Below are 23400 nucleotides of genomic sequence, written 5' to 3'. Positions count from 1 at the left end.
CAGCCGAGCCGCACTGCTTCTTGACACAATGCTGCTTAACCCGGAAGCCAGCCACACCAATGTGTCGGAGGAAACATCGTACACCTGGCGACTGTGTCAGCATGCATTGTGCCCAGCCCGCCACAGGACTCGCTAGAGCGCGATGGGACAAGAACATCCCTGCCGGCCAAACCCTCCCCTAACCCGGACGACGCTGAGCTAATTGTGCGCCGCCCCATGGGTCTCCCAGTCGCGGCCGGCTGCGACAGAGCCTGGACTCAAACCAGGATCGCTTGTGGCACAGCTAGCACTGCGATGCAGTGCCTTGGACGACTGCGCCACTCGGGAGGCCATCAATGAACACTTTTAATGAGAACATTTATGCAGTTCATCAAGTTCATGCAGATTTGTTGTCGAGACATGTATGTGTGGTTTTCATATGGTGTATTTAAAACGTGTTTGTTTAATAAACAGAAAATTTGACTTTTCAGACTTTCCCTGCAGGCCCATGTTGACTCCAATGCTTCCCACAGTTGTGTCAAGTTGGCTGGATGGTCTTTGGGTGGTGGACCATTCTTGATACACACAGGAAACTGTTAAACGTGACAAACCCAGTAGTGTTGCAGTTCTTGACACAAACCGGTGCGTCTTTCACCTACTACCATACCCAGTTCAAAGGAACTTATCTTTTGTGTTGCCCATTCACCCTCTGAATGGCACACATGCACAATCCATGTCTCAAGGCTTAAAAATCCTTCTTCAACCAGTCTCCTCCCCTTTATCTACACTGATTTAAAGTGGATTTAACAAGTGACATTAATAAGGGATCATAGCTTTCACCTGGATTCACCTGGTCAGTCTGCCAATTAGTACACTTAGTGTATATGATCTTCTGTACAATTTGTGTTTACAGTCTGCAGGCCATGAGGACCTGCTGATATCCAGTCTTGTTGGCGGGAGAGAGTGGACCTCTGAGGTGGCTGGTCATAAGCCATGGCCCCGGATCAGAACCCTGAATCAGGAGCCGTTGTGCTTCCGGAGTCGGAATCAGGACCAAACCACAAGGGACAGAGACTCCACCACCACACAGCACATAATCCCACCAACACCCAAACAATGGCTCGAGGTCAAGGGGGTCAGACTAACCACCTGAGGGTGGTGGCTCCTCCTTCTACCTCCTCTGGTGTGTTTGGGTCACAATGTGGGAGGCCAAAGCCGTACGCTTGCTCCACGTGTGGTAAGCGCTTCACTAAGGCAAAATGTGAAGTAGCACCAGACAGGACAGGCCCTGCAGACTGTTACAAAAGCTTCTCCTTCCTGAGTAGCTATATAAGATATAGAAATGTCCACAATGGGGAGACATCCTAGCGGTATAGTTATCATGTGAAGTGTCTTGAGGTAAGAGGCTAATCAACCACATTAACTCTAAGTTTTCATTTGAAACAGGCTTGTAAAATAAGTACCGGTTTTTAGGGAGACAGTAAATCTAGGCTAGAACAAGGACTGTTGCATATTTACTTACTGAGGTGATGTAATAGTCATTCATTCTATTATTTTCTACTCTATTCTTACTAACACTATTCTTTCTAAACAAGTCTGCTCTCAGCTTGAAAGATACTGATCATTGGAGGTTTGATGTGTAACTTAATAAACAGTACGGTATTTCAAAGAACCACACCCTTTGAGCTGACGCCAACCAATAAGATATTTTCTCTTCAGTGTAAACGGAAGTGGGCAAAATTCTGCTTGACAGGAGAGCCACCAGACAGCTGAGATGCAGGTAAGCACTGGACTTCAGCAAGAAGGGTGAGAGTCATGACGCGGAAGAATGGCGCCAATCTCAAACCTACGTCTTCCGAATATAAATCTAGTGTTGGTTTTTCGTATTAAACAACTACTGAGGCTGATTTCCTTACGTCTTAAGTTGAAGAGAGTGAGGAACAAGTATTTTTTTTAAAATGGAGGAGCGGCTTCAGAGCCACAAGTTGCGGCTGCTGCTGTGTTTGTGGAGCATGAGGAAAAAAAGCTGAGTTGGGGACGAGAAATCTGCAACCTGTCCACGATCAATTCTTTGTTGATTGGAGTACGAATCAAGGGAAAAGTCGACCATGGGGTTTTGTCTGACCCGTATGATATCTCGGAGTGGGTGGAGAGTAAGCGAGGGAAAGTGTATTCAGTCAAGGTTGTGAGGAGTGACTTCCTTATCATAGGGTGTACCCCCATCTGCCGGAGGGATTGAGCTTTGCGCTTGGTTCGACTGGGGTCACGAGAAGTAACGCGCTTTAGCCAACGGAACAGAGCTGCTCTCAAGGGAGTGTCTTTGGCCATAAAGACAATTAACATTACAATTGTAGGCTATAACAAATGTGCATTGTCATGCAGTAACAGAATGCTACAGTAATTGAGAATGCAAATCATTAATGATTACTTACACTGAACAAAATATAAATGTAACAATTTCACTAAGTTACGGTTCATATAAGGAAATCAGTCAATTGAAATAAATTAATTAGGCCCAGATCTTTGCTCATGACTTGGAATACAGATATGCATCTGTTGGTCACAGATACCTTTAAAAAAAATGGTAAGGCCTCCCGAGTGGCACAGCGGTTTAACAAGCTGTAGACCTTAATCATTGCGCCCACACTGCTTGCGACCTCAACAAGCGTTTGCTTAGCCAGGCGCTAAAATGTGTTCTATTTGTGACGCATAATGTGCTGCAAGTCCCGCCTCTCCTCAATGGTTTTTAGGAGCATATACCCACGTGGGTGATTGAAAGATGAACTGAGGTCCACACTCCAGTCCAGTTGTTGGTGGTAATGCACCTTAAAATTGGTTGCCAACTAACTGCCATATGAAGTCCGAAGAAGAAGCCTGAAGGAAGAGAGATGACTTGAAACAAACTCTGTTTACCCTTTTATCTGTGGATTAATTGTCGGAGTAGAGGACCTTGTGCATTTTTAGGTAAAATAACAACCCAATGTTTATATCCCAGGACAAATGATCTAGCAACAGCAATCTAGCTAGTTAAATTGCCATACATGTTTAATGCTTTTGACCTATCCCCAAATTAATACAGTTGGTTCAGAGTTCATTTTGATATTTCAACCAGCGTGTCCTGATCGTGTCTGGTGTGGGTGGACAAAATCAACATGCGCTCGAGCAGTCTGGTTAGCAGTCTGGTTAGCACTGAAGTGCTTGAGGCGTCACTACAGATCCAGGTTAGATCCCGGGCTGTGTCGCAGCCGGCCGCGACCGGGGGGCACATTTGGCCCAGCGTCGTCAGGGTTAGGGGAGGGTTTGGCCCACCGGGATGTCCTTGTCCCATCTCGCGCTAGCGACTCCTGCGCATAGAGTTTATCAGGCTGTTGATTGTGTTCTGTGGAATGTTGTCCCTCTTCAATGACCATGCGAAGTTTCTGGATATTGGCGGGAACTGGAACACACTGTCGTACATGTCGATCCAGAGCATCCCAAACTTGTTCAATGGGTGAAATTTCTGGTGAATATGCAGGCCATGGAAGAATGTGGACATTTTCAGCATCGAGAAATTGTGTACAGATCCTTGCAACTTGGGGCCGTGCATTATCATGCTGAAACATGAGGTGATGGCGGCGGATGAATGGCACGACAATGGGCCTCAGGATCTCGTCACGGTATCTCTGTGCATTCAAATTGCCATCGATAAAAAGCAATTGTGTTCGTTGTCTGTAGCTTATGCCTGCCCATACCATAACCCCACCGCCACAATGGGTCACTTTGTTCACAACGTTGACATCAGCAAACCACTCGCCTACACGACGCCATACGTCTGCCATCTGTCCGGTAGAGTTGAAATCGGGATTCATCTGTGAAGAGCACACTTCTCCAGTGTGCCAGTGGCCATTGAAGGTTAGCATTTTCCCACTGAAGTCGGTTACAGCGCCGAACTGCACTCTGGTCAAGACCCTGATGAGAACGATGAGCTTCCCTGAGACGGTTTCTGACAGTTTGTGCAGTAATTATTCTGTTGTGCAAACACACAGTTTCATCAGCTGTCTGGGTAGCTGGTGGACACCTTAACCATTACACCAAGAGGTTATAAGTCTAGAGCAGAACATGTTACATGTGAGTCTCAGCATTTAATAATTTTTCAGACATTTTTGTAAAAAAAAAAAAAAAGACCTGGCCCCAGGCCCCTTCTGGATCAGCCCTTCTCTCACAAACACCGCTCTAGCTCAGCCCTTGTTAATCACACAGACAAATGGTTGGTACCAGCAGATGCAAAAGAAATAGAATCCAACTGTAAAACCGAGAAGTATGTAGCTCAAACGCACAGTGGGCGTGTCCGAATACCCATACTTGTGTCCTAAATAGTACTGTTTGAGTATATGAAAAAAAAAAAAAATGTTGTATTGTGACATTTAGAAAATTGACTGTACTTTTAATGTCATACTCATTTTGGCTTTGACAACAGCTGATAATCAGATATGGGGATGTGCTACCGAAGTTAACCAATAACGCAAAACAACCCAATCGCGCATGACGCATTCTCATTATGCGAAAATAGGACATTTTTATAGTATGTGAATTTTCTAAAATCGGGTGTGGTTTAAATGTCAGGCTGTTATACTAATTTCAGCTTTCCATCTATACTTAACAAAAATATAAATGCAACATGCAACAATTTGAGACTTTGAGTTCAAATCACATTTTGTCACATGCCCCGAATACAACAGGTGTAGACCTTACAGTGAAATGCTTACTTACAAGCCCTTAACCAGCAATGCAGTTTTAGTTCATATAAGGAAATCAGTGAATTGAAATACCTGAATTAGTCCCTAATCTATGGATTTCACATGACTGGGCAGGGGCGCAGCCATGGGAATGAGTTTAACCCCAACAAAAGAGCTTTATTACAGACAGAAATACCCCCCACCCCAGATGTGGAGGTCCTGGGCTGGTGTGGTTACACGTGGTCTGAAGTTGTGAGGCCAGTTGGATGTCCTGCCAAATTCTCTAAAACGATGGTGGCAGCTTATGGTCGAGAAATGAACATTGACTTCTCTGGCAACAGCTCTGGTGGACATTACTGCAGTCAGCATGCCAATTACATGCTCCCTCAACTTGAGACATCTGTGGCATTGTGCAAACTGCACATTTTAGAGTGGCCTTTTATTGGCCCCAGCACAAGGTGCACCTGTGTAATGATCATGCTGTTCAATCAGATTCTTGAAATGCCATACTGGCCGGTGGATGGATTATCATGACAAAGGATAAAATGCTCACTAACAGGGATGTAAACAAATTTGTGCACAAAATTTGAGAGAAATCATTTGTATACGTATGTAACATTTCTGGGATCTTTTATTTCAGTTCATGAAACATGGGACCAGCACTTTATGTTTTGTTTATATTTTTTGTTCAGTGTAGTTGAATTTCATGCACACTTTTCCACAATACATTGGAAATTATGCCTTCTCCCTACAGTTTTCAGCGATTAACTTTGCCCACGACTGGCTCATGCGACTCTGTGTTTGAATGTAAATAATCATTGCTTGCGATACGGCTATGGAAACAATTGGCCCTCATCTTTATTCAAAACATATGGGCCTTCTTTCATCGTGAAAGAATCCTTCAAATAAAAAATATACGCTTACTGTAATTAGCAGTTTTGCACAGATCCATACAACTGTGACTTTATGACCAACATTATCCTATTTATACTTTAGTAAATCTCGACACTAGAATTAATGTTTCTAACTCATATCGATGCCACACAGGCTGTTTAAAACCAGATCATTTGGTTCTAAGGGGCAGATGACATTTATTTTAACCACATACTCTTTAAGCTACGAGGCCAACCAATAAGATCCTTTCTCTTCAGTAAAGGAGAGGCCAAGGGCTTAATAAGAAGTGATTTTTATTTATTTTTAAATGGCAGGAGTTGTGGAACAGGGAGGAGAAGGGAAGACACCTGTATAAGATCCAGGAAAAGGTGGGGGAGGTCCTCAGGTCAAGAGAAGGAAGGAAAGTCTAATCACAAGGCTGAGACTCATAAGACTCAACAGCACTTTGAAATCAGTAGGGAAACATCCAACTGGAAAGTGTAATCACTGCCAGGAGATGGAGACAGTGGAACGCGTTCCATTTCAGTGGCAGCGATATGGGAGGCAAAGATACAATTTGCTATTAGGAATAATGGTATTGAGGAGTTAAATATATTTAAAAAAAAATTAAACCTTACGCTGATATTGTATTAATTTATGTATTCCGTTTCCTTGGGGAGAAGGCAGGGTTTGATTGGGTAGAGTTCAACTTCAGACACGTTCCCTGTCGCTGGTTCACATTCCAGTCCAGTTGGTGGAGGTAATGCATGACTAAAGTTGATTGCCAACCGCCATTTAAAACCACAGAAGTGTAAACGGAAGTGAACAGTGACCAAGAACAACTTCAACGTTAGCGGTTTTATTAGTTATATATATTAATTAACACACGACCTCAAAACATGACTTAACTACACAGCATTACATACTTATCCCAGGTAGTCTTTAATTCGTGTCGGAGACAGGACTTGGGTGATACATCTGTTATCTAGGTAACGCTAACTAGCTGCTAACTATGGTTTTTCACACTCAAATAGCCTTCATTATGGAGGTGCTAGCGAATGCAGCCGTGGCAGAGATCTGTAAACTCGTAGACGACGACTATGCAGTGTTTCGTTTGGAAATAACTCAAAGCCAGAAATAAAACAGGGCATTGCAGAGGAAACTACAGAAACTCGAATTGAAGGTGGAGCGTGCAGAGAGGAGAGCGCGTCCTTACCAGTCGTCCCAGTAGTGTCAAGATCCTCGACCGATATACAGGAATGGCAAGAGGTACATTTTGCAGAGGTTGAGGGGCCTTTCGCCCCGTTCACATATGCAGATTTTTGACTTTAGATGTCTTAATCACATGTAGTATGCTATAGTTCTCCTGATTACTTGGCAAACTTGCTGAAAGACACTCACATTCTAACCAGATAATAGATTTCCTATTATTTACTCTTTGAAAACATGAGCATTGACAGCAGAGTACCTAACCACCTATTTCCCCCAATCACTCTCTCAGGTGAAGGACATCTCACTGGAGGCCACAGAAGCTTTGTGAAGCCAGTGGGACACAATACATGGCGCGATGACCAACCAATCACTGTTGAGGGGAGTGGAACCTCAACCCAGCACGTTATTGTGATAGAGGTTAGTGTAATAGTATTACATCAAAATTACAGTACATCAAATGTGGCCAGTTCATTTCAGAAAGGCTCCCTTCCGCTATTCACCTGCTTACATGTACATCCTCATTTATCTGCTTGTGAGACTTTCCAACGACATAGTTTTCCAATTCTACTCATGTACCGGTAATAACCTCCTCTCTTCTTGTGTCAGTCTGCAGAGGCTGCAGGTCCTGGGGTGAAGCAGGAGACGTCTGAAAGAGAGGAGGACCGACGGCACAGCAGAGACATCCAGACTGGAGAAGCTCCTGGAGTGGTGCTCCCTGTAGCCACTGGGGACCTCGCCAACGTGCCCCAGGCCAGGTCCCGATGCAGCATCACGGAGGTCAGTTTAATGCCGAACGTGGTCCTCAAGTCAGAGACGGACACCAAGACTTTAACTGTAAAACACAGGCTCTTACACAAAGGATCTGACCACAGATCAGACCCAGAGAGGCTGGGGTTGGGGACACTGGGCTGTCCTCCTGCTCCTGGTTCAGAGTATTTACCTGTATTTCAACAGAGCCAGAAGACAGTTTATTCCCGTGGAGATGTTGTGGTGATGCGTTAGACACTGGTGGTGATGATCTGTCTTGTTCTTACACTACAGAGATGGATCCTGGCAACATGCCCTTGGGTTTAGAGACCCATACTGATCTGTCTAGAGAGGAATGGAACCGGTACAGTAGTAGTGTGTACTCTGAAGGGTGCCTAGATAAGAAAGGTGAGGTTATAGTCGTAGATAGTGACTGTGAAAGTTGAAGGTGATTCTCCTCTGACATGGAATCAGACGAGACTCACTTAGGGGAAGGACACTAACAAGGCAAACATTTCTTAGACTACAGGGAAAACTTAGAGACAAATCAGGATGTTGCATCCCACTTCCTTTTACACACGCTCAGAGGTCGCAACACAGTGTCCACATCAATAGGGCCTTCCGACTCACATGACTGCGATCAGTTATTGAACTCAAAGGGCCAAGGCTCAGGGAGAGGGAGCAACATCAGGCAGTAGTAAAGAGAAACGGTTCCTCTGCATGTTCTGTAACAAAGGCTTCTGCTGACCCCAGAAGGTGAAGATCCATCAGAGGGTTCACACAGGGGAGAAATCCTACATCTGCCCGTAGTGTGAGAAGAGGTTCTCCTACCAGAACCAGCTGAAGATGCACCTGAAGGTCCACATTGGAGGAAGACTGTTTGCCTGTATCTGAGAGGAGCTATCTCAGGATACACCAGCAGAAAAAACATTCCACTCTATAACATAGAAAGTAACCATTCCACTCGATAGCTTCTGATGTTAAATCAAACCCTGCATTAAGGACACAGATAACTTTTCATTGTTGTCAGCATAAAAGATCCACAGATGCATTTGGAATAACGAGAGTAACAGATTTCAGTGTTGAATATTCCTGGTAGAATATTGCATCCAGGCATTGTAGGCTATGTGATGTTCACAAATGCCTATTTCATTACTTCCATTCAACTACTTAATTTTTTCCCCCAAGACACTTTTAATGAGAAATTATGCAGTTTATCAAGTTAATGCAGATTTTTAGTTGAGACATTACATTTTATATTTACATTTGAGTCATTTTGCATTCGCTTTTATCCAGAGCGACTTACAATTAGTCTTACAAAAGCTGGGTGCGACAACCACACAACATAGTTGTAGCACGTTGGGGGGGATGGATTCATTTAAGATACTCTTTGAAGAGGTAGGATCTCAGATGTCTTCGGAAGATGGGCAGAGACTTTGCTGTCCTAGCTTCAGCATTAAGCTGGTTCCACCATTGGGGTACCTTAACAGAGAAGAGCTTTGACTGGGTTGAGCAGATGTGGCCAAGAGACCAGAGGTGGTAGAACGGAGTGCTCGGGTTGGGGGTGTGTAGGGTTTGAGTTTTGCTGAGGTATGGAGGGGCATTTCCCATTGCTGCTCCATAGGCAACCAATATGGTATTGTAGTGGATGCGAGCTTCTACTGGATGCCAGTGGAGCGTGTCGAGGAACGTGGTGACATGGAAGAACTTGGGAAGGTTGAACACCAGACGGGCTGCGGCGTTCTGGATAAGTTGCAGGGGTTTGATGGCACAAGCAGGGAGCCCATCCAACAGAGAGTTGCAGTAGTCTAGACTGGAGATGACAAGAGCCTGGATTAGGACCTGCGCCACTTTCTGTCCGAGGAAGGGTCGTACTCTAGGGATGTTGTGGAGCATGAACCTGCAGGAGCGAGTCACTGCTTTGATTTTTGCGGAGAATGACAGGGTGTTGTCAAGGGTCACACCAAGGTTCTTTGCACTCTGTGAGAGGGACACCATGGAGTTGTCAACTGTGATGGAGAGGTCTTGGAGCAGGCAGGCCTTCCCCGGGAAGATGGGCAGCTCTGTTCTGTCGAGATTGAGCTTGAGGTGTTGGGCTGACATCCAAGCTGAGATATCTGCCAGGCATGCAGAGATGCATACCTGTGTGTGGTTTTCATATGGTGTATTTAAGTTGTTTATGTTTAATAAACACAAAATGGGACTTTTCATTCTAGACTTTCATTGACTCTCTTTAGTATACATCACACCTAATCTCATCTTATTCTGCACATGACAGCGGGTTATAACCAGTATATACCTACACATATCCACACACTAACAAACACCTGCTGTACACGTCAAAATAGTTTAGTCCGGTTTGTCTGATGACTTTTGACTTATCATAGCTGACTCCTATTTATCCACAATATCATATGTATGTCCACCATGATGGATGTAACAACAATGAAGTCATTCTGTAACTACAGTATAGGACTCAAACGTAGTGGGGACGGGTAAACACTCCATGTTGAAAGTGGGTTTATTATCTCTGTGTATGTACCTGAGGGTGTATATATCTGTATCACCTGTCTCTTACAGGAGGAAGAGAGTCCAGAGGTGCTGCTGGTGAAGGAGGGGTGTGAGGAGGGTCTGGGGAACCCTGAGGGGACCATGGTCATGGAGGACAACCAGACTACACCTCCTCCTGAACCCACAGAGGAACCAGCTGAGCAGCACAGGACCACACACAGTCTCACTGAGGTGAGTCCACTGTGAACTACTGTCTGTATGGTGTTAGGTCAGGGCATGTATCCACAGAGTGGGAGTGCTGATCTGGATCAGTTTTGTCTTTGTAGATCATAATGAATGACTATATAGGCAGATGGGGACCTGATCCTAGATCAGCACTCTTACTCTGATGCTTTGTGAATACGGCCCAGGTCTTGACCATGCCTTTGAATTATAAAACTATTAAAGAGTGTCAAGTGATCAAATTAACTAACATGTTTGCATAATACTCATAGCAGTCCCTCATTGCCCAATCAGAAGATGCTTCATAGCTGGGTGCTCATATCAGATATCTTGATCCAACATCCTCTCACTCTGTATCTCTTATAGTCAGTAGACATGGAGGATGGGATGCCTGATCTGCTGCTAGTCAAAGAGGAGACAATAGAAGATGGACCAGAGAGCATTGATCTGCTGAGTGGACTAAAGATGGGGGAGCAAGGTAAGGGAGAAATACATACAGTGCCTTTAGTAAGTATTCATACCCCTTGACTTATCCACATTTGTTGTGTTAGTCTGAATTCAAAATGTATTAAATAAATAACAAATCCTCACCCATTTACACACAATACCTCATAATGACAAAGTGAAAACATGTTTTTAGACATAAAAAAATGAAATTCAGAAATATCTAAGTCGCATAAATATTCACACTCCTGTGTCAATACATCCTAGAATCACCTTTGGCAGAAATTACAGCCGTGAGTCTGTCTGGGTAAGTCCTGCTGAAAAGTGAATTTGTCTCCCAATGTCGGTTGGAAAGCAGACTGAACCAGGTTTTCCTCTAGGATTTTGACTATGGATTTATTCTCTAGGATCTATTCCATTTATTTTCATTACCAAAAAAACTCCCTAGTCCTTGCGGATGACAAGCATACCAATAACATGATGCAGCCACCACCATGCTTGAAAATATGAAGAGTGGTACTGGATCCGCCACAAACATAACACTTTGTATTCAGGACATAGTTAATTTCTTTGCCATATTTTTTGCAGTTTTAATTTAGTACCTTGTTGCAAACAGGATGCATGTTTTTCTTATGTTTATTTTTTGGGTGGGAGGTACTTTTTTAAAACACATTTTTCGTGATATCCAATTGTCCCATCGCTGCAACTCCTGTATGGACTCGGGAGAGGCAAAGGTCGCGAGCCATGTGTCCTCCGAAACACGACCCCGCCAAGCCGCACTGCTTCTTGACACACTGCTCACTTAACCCGGAAGCCAGCCACACCAATATGTCAGAGGAAACACTGTACAGCTGGCGACCGAAGTCAGAGTGCCTACGCCCGGCCACAAGGAGTCGCTGGAGCGCGATAGGACAAGGACATCCCAGCCGGCCAAACCCTCCCCTAACCCGGACGACGCTGGGCCAATTGTGCGCCGCAGCCCGGGATCGAACCCGGATCTGTAGTGACGCCTCTAGCACTGTGATGCAGTGCATTAGACTGCTGCACCACTCGGGAGGCCCTACAGGATGCATGTTTTGGAATATTTGTATTCTGTACAGGCTTCCTTCTCACTCTGTCATTTAGGTTGGTATTGTGGAGTAACAACAATGTTGTTGATTCATACTTAGTTTAGTTTAACGGCTGTGACAGGAGAAAACTGTTTTAAAGTCACTGTTGGCATCATGGTGGAAATCTCCTGAGTGGTTTCCTTCCTCTCCGCAACCAAGTTAGGAAGGACACCTGTATCTTTGTAGTGACTGGGTGTATTGATACAACATCCGATGTGTAATTAATAACTTCACGATGCTCAAAGGGATATTCAATGTCTGCTTTTTTGTTTATCCATCTACCAATAGGTGCCCTTCTTTGCGAGGCATTGGAAAACCTCCCTGGTCTTTGTGGTTGAATCTGTGTTTGAAATTCACTGCTCGACTGAGGGACCTTTTAATTATCTGTATGTGTGGGATACAGAGATGAGTCATGTTAAACACGTATTTCACACAGTGAGTCCAAGCAACTTATGATGTGACTTGTTAAGCACATTTTTACTCCTGAACTTACTTAGGTTTGCCATAAAAAAAGGGTTGTGTACTTATTAATTCAAGATATTTCAGCTTTAAATATTTTATGAATTTGTAAAAATGTCTAAACTTAATTCCACTTTGACATTATGGGGTATTGTGTGTAGGTCTTAAAATGTGGAAAAAGTCAAGAGGTGTGAATACCCTCTGAAGGTACTGTATAGCCTACATACTGTAGAGTAATAGATATTCAATGGGAATAGTGATGCACCTGGCTATTGTTTGTTCCTCATTCATGAAATCAATAAAATGTATGTTTACATAGAAAAACACACATTATAACGTATGAACTTGACTCAAAAAAACAATGACTCATCAATGACCCAAGTCCAGCTCAGATTATCCCTACCATTCTGTCACTGAGTTGTCGGAGTGCTGCTGCAAAAGTACATTGTCAGCCATAATGTAAGTAACTTAATGTATGTCCCTCTAACTGCCCTGAATGCCTCTGTTGATCCTACAGCTGTTGTTTGCAGTAATCGTGTGCCTATGAACGAGAGTTCTACTCTTAGCACTGAGCCCTAGTAGGCGGTACACTGTGCGCATCCCACCCTGCACTTTCAACTCAAACAGAAATAACATTGTCATGTTTACTTCTGATCAGCTTCCCATTAAAGCAATAAAAACTATTAAGCATCCCAGAAAAGTGCTGAAAATAGCCCACATTAAGAAACAAGGTTCATGAAATCAATAACTTGCTAGTAACAGATTACATTCATATTCTGACTCTGAAACGCACTTAGATAAAACCTTTGATAATAGTGGCGGCAATACATGGTTATAACATCTACAGAAAAGACAGAAATGCCAACGGAAGCGGTGTTGTGGTCTATATTCAGAACCACATTCCTGTAGAGCTTAGAGAGGATCTCATATTGAATACTGTTGAAGTAATGTGGCTACAGGTTCATCTGCCTCACCTAAAGGCCATTCTTGTGAGAAGCTAACAGTCAATATCAGGATAATGTGTGTGAAATGCTTTATAATGTATGTGATATCAACAGGGAGGTATATTTTCTCTGAATTTCTATATTGACTAGCTTTCATCAGGCTGCCCACTCAAGAAAAAGCTTCAAACTGTAACCAGTGCCTGCCATTAGTCAATCTACCAGGGTAGTTACAAACAGCACAGGAATGAAATCCTCAACATATATTGATCACATCTTTACTAATGCTGCCGAAATTAGCTTGAAAGCAGTATACAAATCCATCGGACGTAGTGATCACAATATAGTAGCCATATCTAGGAAAACCAAAGTTCCAAAGGTTGGGCCTAATATAGTGTATAAGAGGTCATACAATAAGTTTTGTAGTGATTTGTATGTTGTTGATATAAATAATATTTACTGGTCTATAGTGTGTAATGAGGAGCAACCAGACACTGTACTTGACACATTTATGAAATTGCTTATTCCATTTACTAATAAGCATGCATCCATTAAGAAAATTACTTCACTGTTGAATTCCCTTGGATTGATGAGGAATTAAACATTTTTATGGTTTTGAGGGATGAGGCGAAAGGAATGGCAAATAAGTTTGGCTGCACAACCGATTGGCAAACATACTGCAAATGTGACTAAACTGAATAAAAATAAGAAACTATACTATGAAACAAAGATGAATGATAGTAAAATGCTTTGGAGCACCTCCTTAAATAAAATGTTGGGCAAAAAGGGTAACTCAGATCAATCATTAATTGAATCAGATGGCTCATTCATTACAAAACCCACTGATATTGCCAACTACTTGAATGATTTTTTCATTGGCCATAAATGTACACGGAGAGCTAACATTAATGATATGCATGTCAATCTCTCATGGCTCAAAGTGGAGGAGAGATTAACTTCATCACTACTTGTTTTTGTAAGAAAAGTTGCCAACCTGAAAGCACCGAGCTGTCTGTTTTAAACTACTAGCACACAGCTAGGACACCCATGCATACCCCACAAGACATGCCACCAGAGGTCTCTTCACAGTTCCAAAGTCCAGAACAGACTAGGGGAGGTGCACAGTACTACATAGAGCCATGACAACATGGAACTCTATTCCACGTCAGGTAACTGATGCAAGCAGTAGAAAAAAACAGATAAATACACCTTATGGAACAGTGGGGACAAGTGAAGAGACACACACACACGCTAGCACATGCACTCTACACACACATACATTGTAATATTGTTGTATGGTGGTATTATACATTTTGCATTGTAGGTATGTAGCGGTGTAATAATGTTATATGATGTACTGTTTTAGCTTTTGTTTTGTGTGTGATGTAAGTGCCTTAATGTGTTTGGACCCCAGGAAGAGCAGCAGCTAATGGGGATCCCTAATAAATACATATGTTGAGTTCTCTACCATGTTTGTGAAGTCTACTTTGTAACCTCTTCCTGCAGGTGGTTGGCTGGAGGCTAACACAGGAGACTGGGCAGCCATCTTGGATTCCCAGACACAGACAGGTGCAGCCCAGGGGACAACATCACTGAGCAGGTCAGGAACAGAGATGACATTGTGGAGGTCAGTGGATGGGACAGCGTCCTCAACTCTGGGCTGGGGAACAACACTGTTAACCACAACCATAAACAGACAGTCGAACACAGAACAACAACCGAACAAAGTCTCCATGACAACAGACTGGCTGAGACCAGGGCGAGGCTTAGATTTGGTCTGTGGGGACGGTGAGGTGTCCGTATGACAAACTGACAACAGACAGACTCGGCTAGCGATGCGCCATCCTGCTCCTATAGTTGTGATTCAGAGAGACTGATGGCACCTCAGGTTAACCCCCTAACAGGTGCTGCCTTCAGCCTGCCTTCTATAGGATCTATCAACTGGAACATGGACCCTGTGACAACACAGACACTCCCTGGCCTTCATCCTCCTCACACTCTCCTAATGTTAAACCAGATCTCAGACAATGCCAGTGCCTCAACACTAAATAGCTACACCAGCCCATTGACAAATGACAGTAGTAGTGACGCTATCAGTAGATCCGGTGGCAAAGAGAAGCGCTTCCCGTGTTCATTCTGTGGGAAAACTTTCAGTTTCCCCAAACAGGTGGAGATCCACCAGAGGGTTCACACAGGGGAGAAGCCATTTGGCTGCCACCTGTGCAAGTCCAGTTTTTCACACTCGTCCAACCTGAAGAGGCACCAGAGAGTCCACACAAGAGTGAAATTCTAGAGCTCCCCCAGTGTGAGAAGTGGTTCTCGCACTAGCTGAAGATCCACACGAAAGAGCCCGTTCGCCTGTACTCACTGCGAGAAGAAGTTCTCAGAGAGGAGCTACCTCAGGATACACCAGCAGAAAATGCACACGGCCCATGTGTAGTGTCATGTAATGTAGTATTCGTTATTTTGATGTTAATTCTGTTTGTTTTGGATGTAGTGGGAAACTGGATGAGGTGAACTGAGGAAAGAATGAGTATGATGAGACAGAGTAGATGATATGGTGATGGTTGGTGTGATGGTGTCTGTAAAAATGCTTCACTGATGAAGTGACAACCTTGTCCAGTTGTTTGATGCCAGTCTTTTATATTGAGAAAATGAGTGCCTTAATTTGTTTACTTGACATGTAGTAGTGAAGCAGTGTAATGCAATGCTGAACCTTTTCCAAAGTATTCAAAAATGTATTTTGTCAAAGGTAGGGTACCAGATTTTCAGAAAAGGTAGTTACCATAGTGAGAAAAGTTATTCTTATTGTCACATGTTGCTTTGTACAATTAAAGTTCTGTACTTCACTATGTGAGTGTATGACCATTTAGTTGAAATTAAATACAACATTTACTATTCTGACTGACTAGGCTATGTTTGTATCATTGCAGGGACTGAGTTTTCCTTATCTCAGTCTAACCAAAACATTATACTTAATTCTTGAGTCAACACATGTAATTTTTTAAATAATAAACTCCAATGGCTCCATATTGTTAGGTACTTGAATCACAGTGTTAGAGGCTTGACTGGTTAACATTTTATAATGTCATGTTTCTGTGTGTACAGCAAAGAGCTTCTTATATAAACCTTTATAGTTTTCTGTTCAATTTGTGTTTACAGTCTGCAGTCCATGAGGACCTGCTGATAACTGGTGTTCCTGGCGGGAGAGACCGGACCCTTGAGGCGGCTGGTCACAAACCCTGGCCCCGGATCAGGAGCCGTCACACTTCCTTCGCGAGTCGGAACCAGGACCCAAACGCAATCGACAGAGACCCCACCACCACACAGAATACAACCAGTGAACAGGTGGACTGAACAACCTCAGTCCTGGTGGTCATCAGATAGACAGAGGCTCCAGTCAGGGATCCAGTCTGCAGCCCAGACCCTTCTCTTCACAGTCTCAGTGCAGGGATGAAGCAGGGCCTGGGGCTGATAGAGATAGACCCTCCTGTTCCTATGATACAAACACCACAGTATCCATGATGAACAGAGCAGGTCACCCTGGGCTTCAGCCTTCACAGAGAGTGGTGGGAGACCACCCTGATGGGAGTCTAACAGGAAGTCTTTCTCCTTCAAGATCTCCTCTAATGCCTGGCGACTGGGTTCATAGAAGGTCTGGGTCTAGCCTTCCTCAGCTGCCTCATGGTTATCCCACCAATACAGACAGGGTCAGGATGGGCTTTCACCATGATAGGTACCTAGCCTATAACACTGAAGACAATCCCAACAACACCCAAACAATGGCTAGAGGTCAAGCAGGGAGCTCAATGACTAAGGGAGCTCAAAGGGTGGTGGCTCCTGCTTCTACCTCCTCTGGTGTCATTGGGTCACAACGTGGGAGGCCGAGCATTAGGACGGACGCCGACAAGCCATACGCCTGCCCCACGTGTGGGAAGTGCTTCGCTGAGGCGAACTATGTGAAGAAGCACCAAACTGTTCATACCAAGGAGAGGCCTTTCAAGTGCAAACTATGTTACAAGAGCTTCTCCTTCCAGAGTAACCTTATCAAACATAGGAGTGTCCACAATGGGGAGAAATCATATCAGGGTGGCCTGAGATGTACACAGGGGATATCTGAGAACCATTCTTTAGCTGACATATTATGCGAAGTGTCTTGGGGTAAGATTTTTTTTGATTGCTAAGTCCCTCATTTAAACAGGATCGGTGTCCCCCCTGCGTGACGGGTGAGCTAATGTGATTAGCATGAGGTTGTAAGTAACAAGAACCTGTCCTAGGACATCTGATATGGGCAGAAAGCTTGTTTTCTTGTTAGTCTAGCTGCACTGTCCAATTTACAGTAGCTATTACTGTAAAAGAATACCATGCTATTGTTTGAGGAGAGTGCACAGTTATGAACTTGAAAATGTATTAACAAACCATTTGGGCAGACTTGATACAGCATTTGGCAGAAATGCAATGGTTCATTGGATCAGTCTAAAACTTTGCACATACACTGCCATCTAGTGACCAACATTTAAATTGCGCCTAAACTGGAATAGTACATTATGGCCTTTCCGTTGCATTTCAAAGATGATGAAAAATAAAATGGATGTATTTTTCTTTGTATTATCTTTTACCAGATCTAATGTGTTATTCTCCTACATTAATTTCACATTGACACAAACTTAAGTGTTTCCTTTCAAATGGTATCAAGAATATGCATATACTTGCTTCAGGCAGTTAGATTTTGGTATGTCATTTTAAGCGAAAATTGGAGGAGAAAAAAAAGGGTCGGATCCAAATTTTTTACTCCTGAACTTATTTAGGCTTGCCATGGGTTGAATACTTATTGACAGTACATTTCTGCTTATCATTTTTAATATGTAAACATTTCTAAAACCATAATTCCACTTTGACATTATGGGGTATTGTGTGTAGGTCAGTGGCACAAAATCTCAAATAAATACATTTCAAATTCAGGCTGTAACACAACAAAATGTGGAAAAAGTAAAGCGGTGTGAATACTTTCTCTTTAGGCACTGTACAACCCTGCCATTAGTTGAAGACAGCCAATACAACAGTTTCAGAAAAGTAGTCACTTCCTGATATTTTAAATAAGTAGTTGCTTTCTGAGATATGTATTCAAATAGTTTTAAAAAGTTGTCATTTTTTGGGATCTGTATTCAAATAAGTGTAGTCATCTCCAAAGTAACTTTTTTCCTCTGACAAATAGTTACTTTCGGGAAACAAAGTTACTTTCTACAAAGCATAGTTAAAACTATTAGTTATCCCAGATCTGTATGCTACTTGTCTTGCACAACTAAATTTGTCACTTTACACATTTATTTTGCGATCCACCCCTGTAAACGTAATTTGCCTGATGACGCACAAGTGGAGAAGGTGAGTTGCATTTAAAACAAGCGCATTTTCGTTCACGTTCCCTCTACTCAATTACCTTTTTCAAAAGGAGGCGAGGGAGGCCAGAGGACGCAGAAGTTGAGCAATGCCAAATGAGAAAAGGCTATGATAAGTATCTTTCAAGCTCAGTACAGACATTACCTAAAAAGAATGGCTGGCTTTATCCCAACGGTGGAAAGGACAGAAACCTACAGGTTCGAAGAAAGCCAATTTTTATTTTGAATGGTAAACAAGCAAAATAAAAAGTCTAAATATCAAAATGACAACATTCTAATTTATTAACAGATTTGATCACCTTTATTTTTTTTGCACATAAAGCAGGGCTGTTCAATTCTGGTCCTGGAGGACCGAAACACTTATGGTTTTTGTTTCTACCTGCCAGTTAACTACATTTTCCTGGTGTCCCAGGTCTGAATTAGTCCCTTATTAGAAGGAGAGGATGAAAACCAGAAGGGTTTTGGCCATCCAGGACCGACATTGAACAGCCCTGACATAAAAGAATGTCAGAATGTGATGCCGGTGTGTGTGTGTGTGTTGTCTGCATGTTAAAGAGAATGAATAGAGCACACACAATCCCGAATACTATTCCAATTCACCTGACCGTCATTTGATCTACACAATACATTTCTATCTGAACATTTTGTAAATGTCCATTATCCTGAATGTCCATTGCTCCAGGTGTACAAAATCAAGTCAAACCAATTTAACCAATGATATTTTGTACAGAAGTATAAAAAAAGTTGATGCTGAACTACTGTATGACTCTTTCAACATGTCACTGAAATGGTTGAAAGCTGCAATACATTATGATACCTGAAAATACTGCAGAGTAATTCAAACCCATTTGCAAACATGGCAAACAGCAAGTCGGATACTTAGCAAAAAGAACTTCGAACCTCTACTTCCATCTGAAAGTAAGTGTTCTTGTTTCAAGCACACTATACCATCTTTAAAGAGATAGTTTACTCAGAATAGAATCTAACATGATTTTCCACCTACTGTCGCTGTAGTTGATTCAAGAGGGCAGTTTTGGGATATTTTGTTACTTTCATTGCTTAATATACATATTTTGTTACTGTTAGCATTCTCAGTAATACTTAACATTAAACTTATTAAACTTAACCCAATTCTTGAAGCTCCCAACGAACAGTTCTTGTGCTGAAGTTGCTTCCAGACACAGTTTGGAACTCGGTAGTGAGTGTTGCAACTGAGGACAGATGATTTTTACTCTCTACGAGCTTCAGCACCCTGCGGTCCCGTTCTGTGAGCTGTGTGACCTACCACTTCGCGTCGTTGCTCCTAGATGTTTACACTTCACAATAACAGTACTTACAGTTGACCGGGGCAGCTCTAGCAGGGCAGAAATTTGAGAAACTGACTTGTTGGAAAGGTGGCATCCTATGACGGTGCCACGTTGAAAGTCACTGAGAATTTCTGTAAGGCCATTCTACTGCCAATGTTTGTCTATGGAAATTGCATGGCTGTTTGCTTGATTTTATCCATCTGTCAGAAACGGGTGTGGCTGAAATAGCCAAATCCACAAATTTAAAGTGATGTCCATATACTTTTGTGTATATATAGTCCATCAATCATCATCAATATTGTGTTGGGTACTGACTGTGCACCATGACATTGTAGTCTGTAGAGCTGTTTATACCGTGTCAGTGAGAAAAGTGGGGAATTAGCTAGGGAAACTGACAGATCAATAACATTACATTGCTATACCCACATTGCACTGTAAACAAACGTCAGAATAGCAGTCTTCAATCATTTGGCCGCTGGGTTCATCATTTGATTCAGGTCTAGTGTGATTGAGGCAAAAATAATACCTAAAGTTAGTGAGCAAGCTAGCTAACGATAGCCAATTTTTGGCTAGCTCTAATGGTGCATCAACTGGCGAAAACTAGCTAAGTTAATTTACTTCTGTTGAAACGGGTCAAAAAGCCTACGAAACATTTCCATACACACAACAGCTGTTAGATACATTTAGCTAGAGGATAGAGCTGAACTGGCTGTGGTAGCTACTAGCGAGCTAGTTCATTCTCTTCAGACAGAACTTCAGTAGAGAGGGGATGAAACATTAGCAGAGCGTCTGCTAAATGACTAAAATGTCAAATGTAAAAAAATGTAAATGTCTAACGTTACATGTCAGTTACACTACAAGTTCAGCATTGGGAATAAATCATTCAAACAGCAGTTACCTTGCCAGGTTCATCATTCAAATAAAGAGTAGCCAGTTTCTGCTCTGCTTGCTTTTACAACGCTGAGAAAAAGCACAACACACAGAAAGCAACATTGCATTGTGCTGGTCAGAAGCTTTGCCTTCACTAGCCTGTCCGCACGCTCTGGGGTGTCCAAGTGGTCCTGAAACCATTGAACAGCCTACCTGACCGCTCTGAGGCATCCACATGGTCCTTAAGCACACCGATGGTACATTCTTTTGTATCACAGTGGTAAAACTGGGGGGGGGGGGGACAAAAATGTAATTTCAGAATGTGTGTGTGGGGGGGGGGGGGGAGCGTGTTGTCCTACTCCTTTTCAATGGCTGTGCTCTGGATTGACGTGTAATTAATGCATTTCAAACATGCTCAATGGGTGACATTTCTGGTGAGTATACAGGCCAATGAAGAACTGGGACATTGTCAGCTTCCAGGAATTGTGTACAGATCCTTGCAACATGGGGCTGTGCATTATTATGCTGAAAAATGAGGTGATGGCGGAGGATGAATGACATGATAATGGGCCTCAGGATATCGTCAAGGTATCTTTGTGCATTCAAATTTCCATCGATTTAAATGCAATTGTGTTCGTTGTCCGTAGCTTATCCCTACCCATAACCCCACCACCACAATGGGGCAGTCTGTTCACAACGTTGACATCAGCAAACCGCTCGCCCACACGACGACTCACACAGGTGGTCTGCGGTTGTGAGGCCGGTTGGATGGACTGACAAATTCTGCCCAGTACAGATGAAACCGGGATTCATCCGTGAAGAGCACACTTCCTCAGCGTGCAAGTGGCCATAGAATGTGAGCATTTTCCCACTGAAGTCGGTTAAGACGCCAAACTGCAGTCAGGTCGAGACCCTGGTGAGGACAACGAGCACGCAGATAAGCTTCCCTGAGACTGTTTGTGCAGAGATTCTTCGGTTGTGCAAACCCACAATTTCATCAGCTGTCCGGGTGGCTCGTCTCAGACCATCCCGCAGGTGAAGAAGTTCAATGTGGAGGTCCTGGGCTGGTGTGGTTACACGTGGTCTGCAATTTGTGAGGCTGGATGGACGTACTTCCAAATTCTCTAAAACAACGTTGGTAGAGAAATGAACATGAAATTCTATGGGAACAGTTCTGGTGAACATTTCTGCTGTCAAAATGCAAATTGCATACTCTATCAAAACTTGAGACATCTGTGGCATTGTGTTGTGTGACAAAACTGCACCTTTTTACAGTGGCCTTTTATTGTCCCCAGAACAAGGTGCACCTGTGTAATGATCATACTGTTTAATCAGTAGCTTGATATGCCACACCTGTCAGTTGGATGGAATATCTTGGCAAAGGAGAAATAGTCACTAACAGAGATGTAAACAAATTTGTATTTGGTATTTTATTATTATTATTATTTCAGGGGGGTCTCGGATGGTTGAGTGGCAGCTCTCAGGGAACTGTGGGGGGATCTTGGAGGGTTTGTGGCCTGGTTTGTGGTTGGGAGCTTGGGTCGGTAGGTCGCCGGTTCAGGTCCCCGTTTTGACTTGGTGAGAGACCAGTCGACGTGCCCTTGGGCAGGGTGTTGACCCTGGTTGTTTCAGCGGGTCTCTCTGGATGAGAGTCTGTTAGATGACTGAATGTAATGTACATTCTGAGTGGCTTCACTGCAGGTAGATTGTATGATTTAATAATTTACAAATAATTTGGGCACAACATTTGAGAGAAATACGTTTTTTTGTGCATATGGAACATTTTGGGGATCCGCACTGCTAAAGCTAACTCTCTCTCCTCTGCTCTCATCCTTCTAGACCTATCTGCTGCCTTTGATACTGTGAACCATCAGATCCTCCTCTCCACCCTCTCCGAGTTGGGCATCTCCGGCGTGGCCCACGCTTGGATTGCGTCCTACCTGACAGGTCGCTCCTACCAGGTGGCGTGGCGAGAATCTGTCTCCGCACCATGCGCTCTCACCACTGGTGTCCCCCAGGGCTCTGTTCTAGGCCCTCTCCTATTCTCGCTATACACCAAGTCACTTGGCTCTGTCATATCCTCACATGGTCTCTCCTATCATTGCTATGCAGACGACACACAATTAATCTTCTCCTTTCCCCCTTCTGATAACCAGGCGGCGAATCGCATCTCTGCATGTCTGTCAGACATATCAGTGTGGATGACGGATCACCAGCTCAAGCTGAACCTCGGCAAGACGGAGCTGCTCTTCCTCCCGGGGAAGGACTGCCCCTTCCATGATCTCGCCATCACGGTTGACAACTCCCTTGTGTCCTCCTCCCAGAGTGCTAAGAACCTTGGCGTGATCCTGGACAACACCCTGTCGTTCTCCACTAACATCAAGGCGGTGACCCGATCCTGTAGGTTCATGCTCTACAACATTCGCAGAGTACGACCCTGCCTCACACAGGAAGCGGCGCAGGTCCTAATCCAGGCACTTGTCATCTCCCGTCTGGATTACTGCAACTCGCTGTTGGCTGGGCTCCCTGCCTGTGCCATTAAACCCCTACAACTCATCCAGAACGCCGCAGCCCGTCTGGTGTTCAACCTTCCCAAGTTCTCTCACGTCACCCCG

The 23400-nt window shown here is 43.6% G+C and overlaps 2 protein-coding genes across 3 annotated transcripts in view; one reads left to right on the top strand and one right to left on the bottom strand.

Moving 5' to 3' along the window:
* Nucleotides 1-23400, bottom strand: part of LOC106602437 (oocyte zinc finger protein XlCOF29-like) — a 395249-nt gene that overhangs the window by 129932 nt on the left and 241917 nt on the right. The gene's annotated exons all lie outside the window — the stretch shown is intronic.
* LOC106602476 (uncharacterized) lies at nucleotides 5366-17820 on the top strand. 2 transcript variants are annotated; one of them, XM_045717592.1, is made up of 7 exons: nucleotides 5370-6836; nucleotides 7069-7196; nucleotides 7386-7556; nucleotides 10107-10268; nucleotides 10626-10737; nucleotides 14719-14812; nucleotides 16375-17820. In XM_045717592.1, the coding sequence occupies exons 1-7, from the start codon at nucleotides 6827-6829 to the stop codon at nucleotides 16397-16399; spliced, it is 702 nt and encodes a 233-aa protein (XP_045573548.1). In that variant the 5' UTR covers nucleotides 5370-6826; the 3' UTR covers nucleotides 16400-17820. The 2 variants fall into 2 exon arrangements, with proteins under 2 accessions (XP_014050623.2, XP_045573548.1); XM_014195148.2 differs by lacking the exon at nucleotides 16375-17820 and having other exon boundaries at nucleotides 5366-6836; nucleotides 14719-16116.

Source organism: Salmo salar, chromosome ssa04, assembly GCF_905237065.1.
Source record: "Salmo salar chromosome ssa04, Ssal_v3.1, whole genome shotgun sequence".
Taxonomy (NCBI): Eukaryota; Metazoa; Chordata; class Actinopteri; order Salmoniformes; family Salmonidae; genus Salmo; species Salmo salar.
The sequence above is the reverse complement of the archived record's forward strand: the minus strand, read 5'-3'. Positions and strand labels throughout refer to the sequence as shown.

Excerpts from the sequence above, each read along its gene's own strand:
- LOC106602476 (XM_014195148.2), top strand. Across the intron at positions 7,557-10,106 it reads CCCGATGCAGCATCACGGAG|GAGGAAGAGAGTCCAGAGGT; the intron begins GTCAGTTTAATG and ends TGTCTCTTACAG. Across the intron at positions 10,269-10,625 it reads CCACACACAGTCTCACTGAG|TCAGTAGACATGGAGGATGG; the intron begins GTGAGTCCACTG and ends TATCTCTTATAG.